At 38.9% G+C, this 18,338-nt stretch overlaps 1 protein-coding gene across 2 annotated transcripts in view; it reads left to right on the forward strand.

The window, feature by feature from the left end:
* The window catches only part of NSF (N-ethylmaleimide sensitive factor, vesicle fusing ATPase), a 147,310-nt gene that overhangs the window by 16,062 nt on the left and 112,910 nt on the right, over positions 1 to 18,338 (forward strand). For both annotated transcript variants that reach the window (XM_040640450.1, XM_040640451.1), the window contains exons 2-4: positions 7,933 to 8,018; positions 10,153 to 10,252; positions 13,647 to 13,686. In XM_040640450.1, coding sequence (XP_040496384.1) covers positions 7,933 to 8,018; positions 10,153 to 10,252; positions 13,647 to 13,686 — 226 coding nt within the window. The remainder of the gene's footprint in view (positions 1 to 7,932; positions 8,019 to 10,152; positions 10,253 to 13,646; positions 13,687 to 18,338) is intronic.

Here is an 18,338-nt window from a genome sequence, read left to right on the forward strand (position 1 = left end):
AGGTACTTCTCCAAATTCTTAAATAATTTATTTTAAGGCATTGACGAACTTCCCCAGATTAATGCAGCCTTGGAGAGGAAATTGTTTCCAGTGCCAAGGACTCAGTTAACTGACTGTGATTTAGTGCTGTACTGTCATTGGTTAACCTGCCCAATATAAATAAATTTTAACTCTTTGTATGATTATCAAGTGGTTCTGTGTCTCAGACCATATTTTATTTTTATTTATTTATTTTTTAAAATGATTTTATTTATAAAGAGACTGAGAGAAGGAACACAAACAGGGGGAGTGTAAGAGGGAGAAGGAGGCTTCCTGCAGAGCAGGGAGCCCTTCGTGGGGCTTGATCCCAGGACCCTGGGATCATGACCTGAGCCGAAGGCAGACACTTAATGACTGAGCCACCCAGGTGCCCCTCAAACCATATTTTATAGCTTCTTACTGAGTTTGCTAGACGTGCTTTTTCTTTATTTACAAAAATCCTTGTCACACCATTATCAAAAGAAAATTAGATTTAACCAACATGATTTAATTATGAAGAAAAGACACACACAAAGGATGAGTCAGTGTCTTGTATGTCATGCGTAATGACAATGACCTTTATTAAGCATGTCCTTTGAGTTATTTCCTAATGTGTGTGGTCATAACTATCTATACAGAAGCAGACAGAGATCTAAAATGAAATGCCATCAATCAACTTTAAAGATTTATTTATTTGAGAGAGAGGGCGGGGGGGGGGAGAGGGAGAGGGAGAGAGAGAATCTCAAGTAGACTCACTGCTGAGCGTGGAGCCTGACGTGGGGCTCAATCTCATGAACTGGGACCATGACCTAAGCCAAAATCAAGAGTTGGATGTTTAACTGACTGAGCCACTCAGGCACTCCACCGTCAATTAACTTTAAAACAAAAATTTTAATTTGGTAAAATTGGAAAATGCACAAAAAAAGATGAAAAAAAATCATCTGTAGTTCCATTATCCAGTTACAATTGTTTTTTACATTTTGGTGTGTTTCCATTTAGTTGATTTGCTATTCTTTTAAAAAATCAAACTGTAAAGTAAAACTTATGTGTATTTTTTCATATTCCTGTGATATAAACCCCTCAATATATTGTGATATTTAATTAAGTGGATATGTTGTAGTTTACATAGCCTTTACTTGGAAATAGTATTTTTAGGTTGCTTCTAATTCATCACTGTTAAAATAATGCTATAGAGGACAATTTTGTACATAGAAGTTTTCCATATTTAAAATTATTTCCCTGGGTGCCTGGCTGGCTTAGTCAGAAGAGGGAGTGACTCTTGATCTTGAGGTTGTGAGTCTGAGCCCCATATTGGGTGGGGAGATTACTTAAAATAAATAAACTTAAAAAGAAAAATTATTTCCGTAAGACAAAGGTTATTTATTGTAAAAGTAATTTTAGAATTGTGAAAAGTGAAAGTGTTTCCCTTATGCCTTCTTGTTTCTCCTCAGAAGTAAATACTGCTATTTTAGTGTGTATCTTGTTTATTTAAAAAAAAAGGTTACCCTACACACTGTTTTGTAACTTAAGAAACATTTAGCACTATATAGTGGACATTTGCCCTTGTCAGCAACACACAGAGGTACCTTGACCTTGAAATGGCTGCATAGTTGGGATTCTTTTAGCCACACCCCTATTAATGGCATTTATTTAGGTTTAGGTGTCTGTGATTTTTTTTTTTTTTTTGCTATTACTGAGTATCTTTAGGATAGTTATAATAATAGCTAAGATTCATTGAGTATTTACTCCGCATCAGTAAATGAGGATTATCTCATTTAATTCTCATTGTTGTGTATGTGTGGGTGGGTGTGCCTTTCTTCCTACTATTTTCTCACTTTTCTGTCCCTGCCCATAGGGAGGGTAGAACTTTAGCTCAAACTTCCTTGCCTCTTAAGGGAAGAATTATTACAGGGAAAAAAATCCTTACTTATTCTTCTCAGGAGGAAGAATTACCAATCTGACTGTCAGTATGGGACATTTGTGCCAGAAGAAGTTGTAGGTTTTATCCTTCCACGTTGACTTCCTGTGCCCAGGACTGGCCAGTATGGGCAGTACCCTTGGACTGGCCTTTTAGAGGTAGATCTGACCATTTCTTTAGTTCTGTATGTTTCCTGCGTCTGGGATGAGGACTGGTTGGGGAGTGAACGGAGGCTGTTCTGCAGACCAAATTGTCTCTGTCTACCAGGTAGGAGTGTGGATGTATCAAGGTCTAGGTCTTTGTTATATAGAGATAAGGGCCCCATTTTGAACTTGTACTGAAACTCTGTTTTCTAGTTTTAGCATTTATCCTATCTTTGCAATGGAAATTATTAGACTGTACAGCCATTGAAAAATCAGAGCATAATCTTTCAACTTTATTGAGTTATAACCTATATACAGTAAAAGGCAATCAGGATGTAAAACACTTATCAGGCGCCTGGGTGGCTCAGTTGGTTACGTGTTTGCTTTTAGCTCGAGTCATGATCCCAGGGTCCTGGGATTGAGCCCTGCATTGGGCTCCCTCCTCAGGTGGGGAGTTTGCTTTTCCCTCTCCCTCTGTCCCTTCCCCGTGCTCCCGCTCACTGTCTCAAATAAATAAATTCATTTGAGATAGAGGGAACGAGAGACTGAGCACACAAGCAGGGCCAGGGGAGTGGAAGAGGGAGAAGCAGGCTCCCCACCAAGCAGGGAGCCCGATGTGGGGCTTGATCCCAGAACCCTGAGATCATGACCCGAGTGGAAGGAAGATGCTTAACCAACTGAGCCACCCAGGCGCCCCTGAGTAAATAAAATCTTAAAGAACCATATAAAACACTTCTGTCATGTCAAAAAGTTACTTCATGCTTCTTTACTGTCCTTTTCACTCAGGCAAGCACTGACTGATCTTTTCGTTGCTGTTGCTCTAGATTACTTTTGCCTCTTCTAGAACTTCATCTGAATATGAGGTGAAATTTACATAATATCCAGTGATTTGCATTTGGCTTCTTTTACTCATTATTATGTTTTTGAAGTTTACTCATGTTGTTGCATGTATCCATGGTTTCTTTTTAAGTGCTGGGTAGTATTCCATCGTATGGCAGTACCACAATTTGTTTTTCCATTCATGTGTTGGTAGGCACTTGTGTGTCTTTCCGATTTTTGGCTATAATGAATAAAGCTTCTGTGAACATTTGTGTACAAGTGTGGCTATATGTTTTCATTTCTCTTGAATAAAAAGCTAGGCCAACTTGCTGGGTCACATTAACTTTATAAGAAACTGTATTACGTCTTTGCCAGTATTTAATGTTGTCAGCCTTTTACATTTTTCTTTGGGGTCCCTCCCCCCAAAAAAAGACCAAAATTGGAACTTGCTTTTTTTCTTTTTCAGGATAAATCTGTAAAGGAATTTTAAGGCCCTAAGGGATGTCAGGAGGTTCATTTATTTGAATAGTTATTGGTCTGAAATGAATAAGGTAGAAGTATCCCTACAGGCTCTTTGAGAGATAACTTTAAGACTAACTTATTTCTACTCCACCACTTATAGGCTCATGTGACTTCAAATTTTAACAGAAATTATTACCTGAGTTTATAGCATGGAGTGATCTCAGAGGCCTGAAGACAGATATCACTGATGGGCTTTCTCACATAATCCTAGACTAGCCCTGTCCAGTGGAAATTTCCACAGTAATAGCTACTAGCCACATGTGGCACTTGAAAGGTGGCTAGTGCAACTGAATGGAATTTTTTATTTTAATTTTAATAGCCATCTCTGTCTAGTGGTTACTTTATTGAACAACGCAGTTCTAAAATGTTATTTTTCAGCAAAGCTCGTCTGACAAGAAATAATGGAGTGAGACTTGTCAGCGGAGCTGGCTCTGGGCAAGTTCATGTTATCCGTCCTACTTCCCTTTCCTGTGGGGGATTTGGGTGTCTCTAGAGAGATGTAACCAAGCCTCAAGCACCGCAGAGGAAAAGCACGAGGATTCATGAGTGTTGCAGTTAGCTAGGGTAGGGGCAGTTATTTGGCAAGGAGCTCTTCTAGTTAGGTACTGCACTCTGTTTTTTTCTATTTATTTTTCCCTATTAAATTCTTTGGTAAGTGACAAAGCATATATTTAATTAATCCAGTTCTTAAAGTAGACCTTTGGATGGAATTATGCTATTTGAATTCAAAAACTGTATAATGTTGCCCAAAGGAGACCTAGTTAAATCCTTCCAATTTTTTTTTTTGATGAAGAGAAGCAAATTCTCTTTCTGCACTTTAATAAAGGCTTTTTTTTTTTTAAAGATTTTATTTATTTATTTGACAGAGAGACAGCCAGCAAGAGAGGGAACACAAGCAAGGGGAGTGGGAGAGGAAGAAGCAGGCTCCCAGCAGAGGAACCTGATGTGGGGCTCGATCCCAGGACTCTGGGATCACGCCCTGAGCTGCAGGAAGATGCTTAACGACTGAGCCACCCAGGTGCCCCTAATAAAGGCTTTCAAGTAATGATATAATTGCCTCTGCTAAAGTTTCAATTAAAGATTTGTTGAGATTTTTATTCTTTTGAGTAGCAATGAGTTAATAATTTTTTACATTTCAAGTTATTAGTGAAAACATTTTACAGCCTTTAGATGGTTAAATGTTCTAGTAACTCAGATAACTGAACTTATAAAATTGCCTATCAGTGTGGTATTTTCATTTCATATTAGCTGCATGGCTGTAGTGGCTGAGTTTTTATTATTGTTTCCTAGAGGCAAGTTCAATGTTAGAAAAATTGTGGAATTTTCCGTTGGCATTACTGTGGTGGGTAAACAGCTACTATTTATAGGAATTTATATTTTGATGAGAAAATGAGATACCCTGCTTGGCTTATCATAAAAACACAGATGCTTCTAGATTCCACTAGGAAGGCCTTTTGCTCACAGCATCTGTTTTGGTTGGCTAGCCAGATGACTTCTACAGAGTTTTTTACTTTTTTTTGAAGGACACTACCTCTTTGGCAATTTTTTTTTTTGATGGATGTAGAAAAGTATTATAAATAATATCCTGTATCAGACAGACTGGAAGCCGACCCCCCCATCACTGCCTCTAGTTATTTGTGCCTCTGTGTAATCCCCTCATATACTTGAGTATATGGGACAAGCAGCTTGCTTCTACCCAATAGATTATGGCAAAGGCAGTGCAATGTCATTTCCATAATTACATCATGTTACATAACACTCCAGCTTGCTAGGGGACTCAATGTACTGACTCTCCTTGATGGCTTGATGAACTAAGTGACTATATTAGGAATGCCATGTAGCAAAGAATTGAGAATATTCTCCAAAAACTGAGGGTGTTTTACAGCAAGAAGCCTGGACATTCAATCTCACAATAGCAATGGAATAAATTCTGCCAATAATCCCTGTGATCATTGAAGCAAGCCTCCAGATGAGAGTGCAGTCCAGCAGACTTCTTGATAATGGCCTTACGAGATTTTAGACAACCCAGATGAGCCATGCCTAGGCTCCTGAGCAACAGAAACTAAGATAATAAATGTGAGGACACTGCCTCTTTGACAACTAAACAAGTTTATAAATGAAAAGGTTAACTTAGGGGTGCCTGGGTGGCTCAGGTGGTTAAGTGTCTGCCTTTGGCTCAGGTCATGATCTCTGGGTCTTGAGATCGAACTTTGCGTCGGGGCTTCCAGCTCAGAGGGGAGTCTGCTTCTCCCTCTCCCTCTGCCTCTCCTCCTGCTCATGCTCTCTCTCTTTCTGTGTCTCTCTGTCTCAAATGAATAAATAAAATCTTAAAAAATAAAAGGTTAATTGAGCATCTTGTACATTTTTTATTACTTTGGCTATATCAGTTCTGTGTAATTTTGAACTATTAGATAAATTAAATTATGTCACTTCATACCACTTCCTAAGTAACCTTGAAATGTCCTTTGTGTACATGTCCTTTGAACAGTTTATTCTGCAGTTAGATTTATATTGATCCATAAGTTCATTTATTCAGCAGATGTTTGATGAGCATTCACTGTGTACCAAGCTCTGTACTAGTCCTGGGGAACCACACATGTAAGCAAGATATAGTTGAGTTCTTGAGAAGCTTACTGTCTTTTATGCCATGCACACATGTAAACAGACAATAAAAATAGGTGCTTTCATTTGAACTTTATCGTATCAGTTTAGTGGGGAGGGAAAGGTCTAGAAAGGTCTTCTAGAAAAAGTAATGTCTGAGCTGAGAATTGTTGAAATGAGTAGGAGTTGGCTAGGCAAGAGGCTCAGCATTAGTGGAGAGAGAAGAATGTACAAGGAAGAAGCTTATAGATGAGAGAGACCTGAGGATGGGTAGGAAACTAGAAAAGTTTGATAAACTTTTGTTAGATGGCTAGTCAGACTGACCATGGGCAAAAAACCATCTCATTCATAAAGCAAACTTTTGATCTAGACTTTATTCATCTCATGTTCTAAATAAGTGATTTCCAAACATTTTATGAATCCCATAAGTAAAACATGTTTTGGTCCTGTATCTCCAATATGTATACATATGTACTTACAAGTGACATACTAGTAGCTTATATACATAGTAAAACATATACAAAAAGAGTTAAAAAGGAACTAAAGATGTAAAACATATTCTCTATTTTATTAAAAAATACGAGCAAAGTGCTACTTCATTATTCTTTAAAATCTTGGCCTAATATTTTATGATATACCTTTTTAGAGGTCTGTTTTCTAAATGCAGTTAATTTTGATGCTTGGATTATCTGCAAATCCTTCTGGTGCACATAGCCTGCTTTAGGGACCATTGCTCTAAACAACTGGGATGACTGTATTTTAGTTAAAAACAAAGCAAAAAGTAATATATTTTGCTTTATACATTTGTATTTGGAAGGCAAATTTAAGAAGAATCAGCTTTGGCTTGAGATGTAAAGAATGAGTACTTTAGTCATAAACTACATGTCATGACTACAAGGGTCATATTTCACTAACTAGGAAACCCTAGAGAATGGTAGAAGGGTTATTGGTTAAGTATGTTATATGAAGGAATGTTTTGCTAGTAGCTGTTGATCAAAAAGATTAATTGCTGCTTTGAAAAAATATATACCCTCCAGTTATCTTTGTTGGGAGGTATTTGGATGATGGTCTTTCTTAATCCTTAGGAGATGTGGCTCATGCCACTTGGGGTCTCTTATAAAAATATTTGTTCATGATACACTTTATTAAACTTACTGAATTTACTTCATTGCATTTGAATCAGTCAAAATTCTTTTCTTCAGAAAAGATGGAAAACCAAATAAGCTTGAGTGAAAAAAAGAATTTATTGGTTCATAACCAGTGTTCAGTATTCATCTCAAGGGCTTTAACTTGGTTAGTTAACTTGGTCAGATCTGTATTTCAAGGTCTCTGTTTGTCTGTGTCTCTGTTACCTTGGCTTTCTCTGTGATAGTTTCACTCTTGTAGAGCAGTGAAACCTCCATGCAGTGGTGAGGCCAGGGAAAGTGTCCTTCTCCTGGCATATGCCTGTATAAAATTCCACGGATGAAATAGAATCTGTAGTTGCACATGTGCTGTGATTGGCAGGCCCACGGAAACATATGGAATGGGGAAGGAACAGTTTCCCAAAGGAAGGGTTTGCTGTTACCACAGAGGAAGGAATGCAGGGAGTCAAAAACAATAGGTAATTACTACAGGTGATGAGGAATAGAGGACAGGAGGCATAAACTATTCTTTAAGGTTATGAAAGATGACTTAGGGGCGTCTGGGTGGCTCAGTTGGTTGGGCGTCTGCCTTCAGCTCAGGTCATGGTCTCAGAGTCCTGGGATTGAGCCCCATGTCTGACTCCCTGCTCAGCGGGGAGCCTGCTTCTCCCTCTCCCTCTGCCTGCTGCTCCCCCTGCTTGTGCTCTCTCTCTCTTGAATAAATAAATTTTTAAAAAATATTTAAGAGATGACTTAATTTTATTTTCTTAATCATTGATTTTTATAGAGTATGCAAGCTGCAAGATGTCCTACAGATGAATTATCTTTAACCAACTGTGCAGTTGTGAATGAAAAGGATTTCCAGCCTGGCCAGTGAGTATCTAACTTTGTTTTCTCCTAACCTGCCAAGTGGTGTTTTAGAAACTTCTAGAGAGCCCTTATTTTTTAGGAAACTTGAGAATAATTTTTTAATTCCTCCTGCTGAGTTGGAAAATGGAAGAGGTGGGAGTGTTGTGTATTTTAGTCTATACTATATTAAACTTTGATTAATATGTTTTAAAAATCATACATAGCTTTTTATATATAATCTTTATTTTTATCAACTTTCTTAGCAGAACTAAACATACTGGTTATTAAATCATATATAGCATAGTCATTAGGATTTTGGCTCTGCAGTCAGATTGTCTGAGTTTGGATTCTGGCTCTGCCAGTTACAGACTGGATGACCATGGATAAGCTTTATCTACCGTCTCTGTGCCTCTGTGTCCTAATCTGTGAAATGGGGATGATGATGATATCTTCCTCAGGGTAGTTGGGCAGATTGACTTACAGAAATAAAGCATTTAGAACAGTGCCTTGCACATGAATAAGCCCTCAATAAATGTTAGCTATTTTGATAATTATTACTATGATAATCCAAGAGACGTGAAAATTGGAAGATGCACAACAAAGTATAAGTATTTACTTATTTACTTATAAGTATTCTTTTGTTGTCTTTTATTTTAACCAATTCATATCACCTACTGCCAAAATTTCTAAAAACCCCACTACCAAGTTCAGTGCCACCTATATGCTTCTGAGGCAGGTAGAGGTAAGGAGATAAAGGAGCCCACCAGAAGGCAGACTAGGGAAATAAGGAACAATAAGGCAGAATTTTAACTGAGGCTTTAAAAAAAAAAAAGCTATCTGTAAAATCCAGGAGTTTTACAAAGTTAGAATCGCCAACTGTTTGTAGTTTTCAGCTTCAGGGTAAGGGGCTGCACTACATGATTGCTGTAATATTGTTTCTTATCCTAAAAACTCTTTGATGCTAAGTTGAACACAGAACTTTCTGTTTATAAACTGGGGTATAGATAATCAGTGTGAGAATTTGTTTATGGAATTCTTATATTTGTCAGATGTTCACTGTACTCATGATGGAGTTACTTGAAATGTAGCAGATGTAAGGAACTTGTGTTCTAGTGGCAGAAAGATGTGTATAGAAACATCAACCGTTAATATTTCAAAAGTCATAACATTTTAAAAGATGATATTCTAAAAAGATTTTATTTATTTATTTGAGAGAGCGAGCTAGTGAGAGAGAGAGAGCACTAGCGGGGGGAGGAGCAGAGGGAGAGGGAGAAGCAGACTCCCCGCTGAGCAGGGAGCCCAACTTGGGGCTTGCTCCCAGGATCCCAGGATCATGATCTGAGCTGAAGGAAGATGCTTAACTGACTGAGCCCTCCAGGTGCCCCTCTAAAAGGTGATTTTAAAACAGATAGCGCTGTTGCAAAATAGAGTTTGAAGGTTTCATCACACACACAGTCCTTGGCAATTTCTTGTTGTAGTAGGTTATCATGAGATGACTATATTTTATCTATATATGGGTAACTTTTGAGCAGAATGAATTAGCACAAAATGCTTTGAAATAATAAATATTGATATCTATATGATATCACAAAATACATTTTGTGACATTTTTTTGTGACAATTTTTTATTTTTACCATCTTTTTAATTTTGTAGGTTGCAACTGTTTCAACTATTGTGAGAACCTACAGAGATTTAATGACTAGTCCTAAAACTAACTTTTTTTGGACTGTTATATCCTCGTCCTTCTGTCTTTGGTTCTCCTCCCTTTATTCTGTTGAGGGTGTGAAATAATTCCCAGAAGAGGAAACTCATCTAATTTTTACTTAATATCAAGGACTCTAAATCATTGTCTTTAGTTTTATGTAAACTGGAAATATAATAGTGTTGATATTTTGACTGGTATGTACTCTCTTGAACTTGATCCTGAGTCTCCTTGATGTGTGCTTGGCCCAAGGTTATTCCTGGAAAGCATTTTGCATTCCTAACCGTTTTAAGAAATGAAATTTGTGGTTCTGTTCCTTCAGGACTGTCAGACTCTCTGCCATGTTTCCACCTGGTACTCATCAAGCATCAGTTGTCGGAAATGAACACATGCAGTGGAATTGATGTTTTTTATTTCCTTTGACATGGAGCATTAACTACGTTTCTGTCTTTTAGGCATGTGATCGTGAGGACCTCTCCCAACCACAGGTACACATTTACATTGAGGACCCATCCATCCGTGGTTCCAGGGAGCATTGCATTCAGCTTACCTCAGGTAACTCAGATGCTGATTTATTCTCTTCCATTCTTGAAAGTCCTAGAAAAATCAATTCATTTAAAGCAAGCATCATCCTGGAACTGTATTGATTCATATGGAAGAAAAACGTCTAGGTATTTATATGAGGAACTTAAAGATACATTCTTTTCTTTCTTAAAGGGGGTTGGGGTAGAGGGAGAAGGAGAGAGAGAATCTTAAGTAGGCTCCATGCCCAGTGCGGAGCCTGACACAGGGGCTTAATCTCACAACCCTGATATCCTGACCTGAGCTGAGATCAAGAGTTGAATGCTTAACTGACTGAACCACCCAGGTGCCCCTAAAGATACATTCTTTTTTTTTTTTTTAAGATTTTATTCATTTTTTTGAGAGACATAGAGAGAGTGAACACTCGCATGCATGAGCAGTAGGGAGGGATAGAGGGAGAAGGAGAAGCAGGCTCCCTGCTGAGCAGGGAGCCCAATTCGGGGCTCGATCCCAGGACCCTGAGATCATAACCCGAGCTGAAGGCAGATGCTTAACCAACCAAGCCACCAAGGCACCCCTAAAGAGACATTCTTAATTGCCAGTTTTACTGTGTTTGCCTTTTTATTGCCTTGATTTTTTTCCCCTAATTTAAAAAAATTCGGTGGTTATATCAGTTAGCTATCAGATAAAGTCTCAAGTTATTTTAATGTTAACTCATAGGGTAACAGAAAATATATAAAAATAACATTTATAGGGACGCCTGGGTGGCTCAGTCAGTTGAGCGTCTGCCTTCAGCTCAGGTCATGATCCCGGGGTCCTGGGATCGAACCCCACTTTGGGCTCCCTGCTCCACGAGAGTCTGCTTCTCCCTCTCCCTCTGCCTGCTGCTTTCCCTGCTTGTGCTCTCTCTCTCTCTGTCCAGTAAAAAAATAAAATATTAAAAAAAAATTATAAAATTGACATCACATAATAGTGATTTTTAAAGTGCAATGATGTCACGCTAATGAATATGATATGAGTAGTTACTATCTCAAATTATGATGTAACTTGCTGGGCTTCCTAAAGAGCGGAAGGATTATGATTACATATATAATTGTTGGTGGATTCTGTGGCAGGAAAACTGCCTTGCACTGTTGCAGGCACTTAATACATAATTGAGGAGCATTGCAATATTAGTCTGTATCCTTTTCTCCCTTATCTTACTTGTGCTGCTGATCCCACAGTCCTCAGCAATGTAATGCAACCCCTACCTTCTAGTATGCTAATAAGCATTGATTCATTCCCCTGGAGGTTGAAGGAAAGAGATCAAACACTCTTTAGGGATCTATTAAAGGTCTCTTGAAGCCCTCAAAAATTATGGGAGATCTTTACTCACAATTCCCCTTTTCTGTATTTGGATGCCTCTTGATTATCAGGACTACTTTTCACATTTGTTTTTACACATCACATGTTTGGGATATTTTAGAGTTTGTCAACTTTTGCAGAGCTGGGATTCTGGTGGCCAGAAAAGGGGCTTCTAATTATTTCTTCTTGTCTCTCTGCTTTAAAAAAAAAAAAATCCATAATATTTACAATAGGCCAAGTGCTATTCTAAGTATACTTGTATATATTAGCTCATTTAATTCTCAGAACAACCCCATATGATAGATACTATTACTTTCATCCTTTGAGTCTGTCTTTGGGATTGAAGTATAGAACCTGTTTGTGGCTGCTTTTTGACTCAAAGTCTGGACTTACCACCATGCTGCTAAATTTCTCATTGGCTGGAAGTGAGATGGGATATTACAGAAGGGGGCATGAAGGGCGGAGAGGAGGGTGAAGCAACTGTGATAAGAGAGCTAGAGGGGAAAGCAGGTGTTGCACATACTCACAATGCAGCCTCTTCACCATCCACCCCCAAATCCGCACTGGTTGATGAGTAGACAAAATGTGGATTTTCAGCCAAAAATTATTTTTCTCACTGTTCTTTGAAGTGTTATCAGGAATGACTAATTTTGAATCCATACCAAGCCAGTCCTAAATTCCTGCCTAAGCACAATCTGGCCTGCCTCTGTATATTCTTGCCATTGTAACCAGTCTGGACCTGGGAGAAGCTAAAGTCTAGTTGCAAAAGCCCGAATATTCTTTGGCTAGTACAAAGAGTCATCAGGACCATCTAATGATTAGAATGGCTGCTTGGTTTTCAGACTAGATTAGCTGACCAGCTTTAATTTAGTTTTCATGATTTGAACGTCTTTCTTGTTGAGATATTATAACAAACAGTATAAGTAACCATAGTACATTTAGAACACCGAAATATTTTCTGATACTGTGAAGGCCTTCAGGAGCAGTATAGTGTGCAAAGGAGCATGCTACTCTGTGATACCAGTTTTATTGTACAAGGGCAAGCTTTTTTTTTTTTTAAAGATTTTATTTATTTATTTGACAGAGAGAGAGACAGCCAGCGAGAGAGGGAACACAAGCAGGGAGAGTGGGAGAGGAAGAAGCAGGCTCCTAGCGGAGGAGCCTGATGTGGGGCTCGATCCCAGAACGCTGGGATCACTCCCTGAGCCGAAGGCAGACACTTAACTACTGTGCCACCCAGGCGCCCCCAAGGGCAAGCTTTGTATATTTCAGATAGATGGTCAGATATGAACTATAGCATATAAATATGTTTCCTAGGGCTCCTGTAACAAAGTACCACAGAGTGGGTGGCTTAAATTTATTCTCTTGCAGTTTGGGAGTCTAGAAGTCTGAAATCAAGGTGTCAGCAGAGCCATGCTCTGTCTGAAGGCCTTAGAGAAAAATCTGTTCCATGCTTAGCTTCTGGTGTTGCCAACAACGCTTGATGTTCCTTGACTGGTAGATGTGTCACTTCAGTCTCTGCCAGCATCATCACATGACTTTCTCCCCATGTGTCTATCTTTTCTCTCTCTCTCTCTCTCTCTCTTTTTTTCTTTTTTTAAGATTTTATTTATTTATTTGATAGAGCGAGAGAGCACAAGCAGGGGGAACAGCAGAAGGAGAGGGAGAAGCAGCAGGCTCCCCACTGAGCAGAAATCCTGACACGGGGCTTCATCCCAGAACCCTGGGGCCATGACCTGAGCCGAAGGCAGACGCTCAACCATCTGAGCCACCCAGGCGCCCCTATCTCTTCTTATAAGAACACCGGGTCATATTGGCTTACGCCTACCCTAATTTGATAATGACCTCATCTTACCTTGATTGCATATGCAAAGACCGTATTTCCAGATATGGTTGTATTCCCATATGCCAGGGGCTAAGACTTCAACATGTCTTTTTGTGGATCATAGTTCAACACACAACACTAAACCACGTTTTGATCTTTGAATGTGTACTGAAATTCATAGATACTCCTTTTTACCTCATTTTTCTAATTTTGATTGATTTGGTTTTAAGTGTCTAATTTTTTTCTTTTATTTTACAGCGAAAATGGGCCGGACTTTCTATTGGGCAGGAAATAGAAGGTAGGTGTATTTTTTAGCTACCTGATATAGATTTTCTTTATGATTTTTCTCGTGGTTGTGGGTATCTGTAAAATTTTCTATTAGTGGTTGTCAGGCCATTAAACATTGATCCTGTTTATGTTACTGGTTAAATATATGATAATGGAAAAGTAAGTAGTTATGGAACTTACCGCTTGACTTACTACTCTGCCTGAAAATTGCAGTCTAATGGGGGAAAGAATATCCACTTATTCGTGGCTCACAGAATGTGTACAGGGTAAATAAGTGCACAAATATTACCATTGGGAGCTCTGTGTGAAAGTGCTAAGATAGAACAGGAGTGGATGAGTTGATTGGAGACTGGAAAATCAGCCAGAGAAATCTTTTTAGGCACTGGAGTTTTGAGCATGATTATGAAGTAGGGGGAAAGCATTACATAGTAGAGATAAGGAAGGAAGGCTCTTAAGATGAGTCAATAGTATCAATAAAAGGCATTCATATGGGAGCAAGCAAATCGTAGGCAGTGCTCAGGAAGTATGTTTGCCTGATTGAAAGGATTTGCCTGAACGAGTTCTATTAAGTGATGAGAGTATGCAGTTAGCGGAGGGCCTAAAAGTACATACTGGAAATTTTGGATTTTATTCAAACGCAGTTGAGAACTCCTGAGGATTTCTGAATGAGCCCGTCAAAATCCTAACTTTAAAAAAGATTCTGATGTCAGGGTGGAGGATAGTGAGGAAAGGGGAGAATTCAGGAGTCAAGGAAAATAGCTTGGAGATAGTTTGACTTGCCTAGAATTAAGTTGAATAGGACTTTCTGAAATTATGGCTATGATAATTTTTTTTTTACAGTCTGAGGTATGTTGAGGGCGCCTTGGTGGTGGCACAGTTGGTTAAGCATCCGACTCGGTTTTGGCTCCGGTCGTGATCTCTGGGTCATGAGATTGAGCCGCACCTTGGGTTCTGCTCTCAGCTTGGAGTTTGCTTGAGATTCTCTCTCCCTTTGCCCCTCCCACTTGGGCGCTCCCTCTCTCTCTCTCAAATAAATATATTTTAAAGACTTTATTTATTCATTTGAGAGACAGAGAGAGAGAAAGAGCGAGTGCATAAGCCAGGAGAGACAGAGGGAGAGGGAGAAGCGGGCTCCCCGCCGAGCAGGGAGCCAATGAGGGGCTCAATCCCAGGACCCTGGGAATACAACCCGAGCTGAAGGCAGACGCCTAACCGACTGAGCCACCCAGGTGCCCCTCAAATAAATAAATCTTGAAAGTTTAAGCTATGTTGAAGAAGATAATTGGTATTAGTTGGTGATTCCATTTTATTGTATACTGAGTTATGTTTTCTTCTGTGTTTGTTTGGAAAGATAAATCAGATTTAAGTTAAGGAAAGGATGGCAGTATTTAAGCAAATGGTATACTTTTAACAATTTTTATTTTAAAGATTTATTTGTTTATTTTAGAGAGAAAGCATGTGAATGCATGTAAGCAGGGGAACGGCAGAAGGAGAGGGAGAGAGAAAATCCTCAAGAAGACTCCCCACTGAGTGGGGAGCCTGATATGGGGCTCGATCTCATGACTCTGAGATCATGACCTGAGGCAAAACCAAGTGTCCAATGCTTAACCAACTGAGCCACCAGGCTAACCAAATGGTGTAGTTTTTTTTTAATGAAGTATGTATCAAGTCATCGTAGTTCATTGGGGAAGGGAGTAGAAAGCAATTTATGACTTCAGGAGGAAAAAAGGACTAAGCTACATGTGGATTATAAACTAATGAGCTAATAAGCAAAAATTGGCATTATCTCTTAGGCACTGTGGCAAATTGAGAAAATGGGGTATGAATCTTCTTGTCAGATAGTTTCATGTCAACTTCATGGGTATGGCAGGAGAAGGAAAGAAGCAAGTATAATTAAGTCAGCTTTTTTTCTGCTTGCTTTTCTTTTTAAAAAATGTTTTAAAGATTTATTTATTTATTTGAGAGAGAGTATGTGTGCATGAGTTGGGGGAGAGGCAGAGGGAGAGAATCTTCAAGCAGACTCCCCTGTGAGCTTGGAGCCCAACCCGGGCTCAGTGCCATGACCCTGAGATCATGACCCGAGCTGAAATCAAGAGTCAGACGCTCAACTGACAGAGCCACCCAGGCGCCCCTTTCTGCTTGCTTTTAAAACCTAAAAATTTCATATTTATGAAAAGTTTGCAAAAATAATAGAATCGCTATATACTACTTTTACCCAGATTTACCAATTATCATATTTTTAAAATTCATTCTTTTTCTCTCTACACACATGCCTGCATACACGCTTTTTTTTCCTGAACCATTTGATATTAAGTTGCAGAAAGCATTCCTCTCTACATCTGATACTTTAGTGTGTAATTCCTGAGAACAAAGATGCACTCTTACAGTAATTGAATTCAGGAAATGAAACATTAATATAATTAAACATTGAAACTTTAATCTGTAGTCCATAATTCAGTTTTGATAATTGTCCAGTTATTTCCTTTACAGCCTTTTCCCCCTTCAGTGTAGGATCCAGTTCAGGACCGTGTATTTGTACTTAGCTGCCATTTCTCTAATCTTCAGCTTTTTTGTTTTCCTTTGATGATGGTGATATTTTTGAAGAAAACGTAAAATGGGGTAGTTGTTTGGTCAAAGGGTACAAAGTTTCAGTTATGTAAGATGAATAAGTTCTGGAGAGCAAACATACAGCGTGGTGTGACTATTGTTAACAATACTGCATTGTATACCTAAACTTTGAGAAGAGGGTAGATCTCAAACATTTTCATCTCACACGTGCACACACACACACACACACACACACACACAGAAAGAATGTGCACTGAGAAGGAGGTATATTCTCTGTTGTCAGGGTGTAGTGTTTGTTACATATACGGAAGCTCTGCTTTACTGATTATGCCGTTTGGATCTTCTATATTCTTACTTATTGGTGGTTACTTACCCTGTCTTGCACTGAGAGAGTGGTGTGTTAAAATCTTAGTGTTTTTCTATTTTTCCTTGCATCTCCTGTAGTTTCTATTTTACATAGTAGTTTCTGTGTTATTTGGTATGTAGATATTCATAACTGTTATCTTTTTAATGTGAATTGTGGCTACTAGCATCATAAAGTGTCCTCCTTTATCTAATTTAATGTGCTGTAAATTATACTTCGCTGTCAGGATCAAAACCTTGCTTTCTTATTGTTTTTAATTTGCTCACTGTATCTTTGCCCATCTCTTTACTTTTAGCCTTTTTTTTTTTTTTTTAATGATTTTTTATTATATTATGTTAGTCACCATACAGTACATCCCCGGTTTCCGAGGTAAGGCTCAATGATTCATTAGTTGTGTATAACACCCAGTGCACCATGCAATACGTGCCCTCCTTACTACCCATCACCGGTCTATCCCATTCCCCCACCCCCCTCCCCTCTGTAGCCCTCAGTTTGTTTCTCATAGTCCATAGTCTCTCATGTTTCATTCCCCCTTCTGATTACCCCCCCTTTCTTTATCCCTTTCTTCCCCTACCGATCATCCTAGTTCTTATGTTCCATAGATGAGAGAAATCATATGATAGTTGTCTTTCTCTGCTTGACTTATTTCACTTAGCATTATCTCCTCCAGTGCTGTCCATGTTGTAGCAAATGTTGAGAACTCATTCTTTCTGATTGCTGAGTAATATTCCATTGTATATATGGACCACAACTTCTTAATCCAGTCATCTGTTGCAGGGCATCTCGGCTCCTTCCACGATTTAGCTATTGTGGACATTGCTGCTATGAACATTGGGGTGCATATGGCCCTTCTCTTCACTACGTCTGTATCTTTGGGGTCCTTTTCTTCACTACGTCTGTATCTTTGGGGTAAACACCCAGTAGTGCAATGGCTGGATCATAGGATAGCTCAATTTTTAACTTTTTAAGGGACCTCCACACTGTTTTCCAGAGTGGCTGTACCAATTTGCATTCCCACCAACAATGTAGGAGGGATCCCCTTTCTCCACATCCTCTCCAACAATTGTTGTTTCTTGCCTTGTCTATTTTTGCCATTCTAACTGGCGTAAGGTGGTATCTCAGTGTGGTTTTGATTTGAATTTCCTTGATGGCTAATGATTTTGAACATTTTTTCATGTGTCTGTTAGCCATTTGTATGTCTTCATTGGAAAAGTGTCTGTTCATATCTTCTGCCCATTTTTTGATTTGTTTATTTGTTTCTCGTGTATTGAGTTTGAGAAGTTCTTTGTAGATCTTGGATACCAGTCCTTTATCTGTAGTGTCATTTGCAAATATATTCTCCCATTCCGTGGGCTGCCTCTTAGTTTTTCTGACTGTTTCCTTGGCTGTGCAGAAACTTTTAATCTTGATGAAGTCCCATAAATTCATTTTATCTTTTGTTTCTCTTGCCTTTGGGGATGTGTCATGAAAAAGGTTGCTTTGGCCGATGTCGTAGAGGTTGCTGCCTATGTTCTCCTCTAGAATTTTGATGGATTCCTGTCTCACATCGAGGTCTTTCATCCATTTGGAGTTTATTTTTGTGTATGGTGTGAGAGAGTGGTCAAGTTTCATTCTTTTGCATGTAGCTGTCCAATTTTCCCAGCACCATTTATTGAAGAGACTGTCTTTTTCCCACCGGATGTTTTTTCCTGCTTTATCAAATATTAGTTGCCCAAAGAGCCGAGGGTCCA

The sequence above is a fragment of the Ursus maritimus genome, unplaced genomic scaffold (assembly GCF_017311325.1).
Source record: "Ursus maritimus isolate PB19 unplaced genomic scaffold, ASM1731132v1 scaffold_24, whole genome shotgun sequence".
Classification (NCBI taxonomy): domain Eukaryota; kingdom Metazoa; phylum Chordata; class Mammalia; order Carnivora; family Ursidae; genus Ursus; species Ursus maritimus.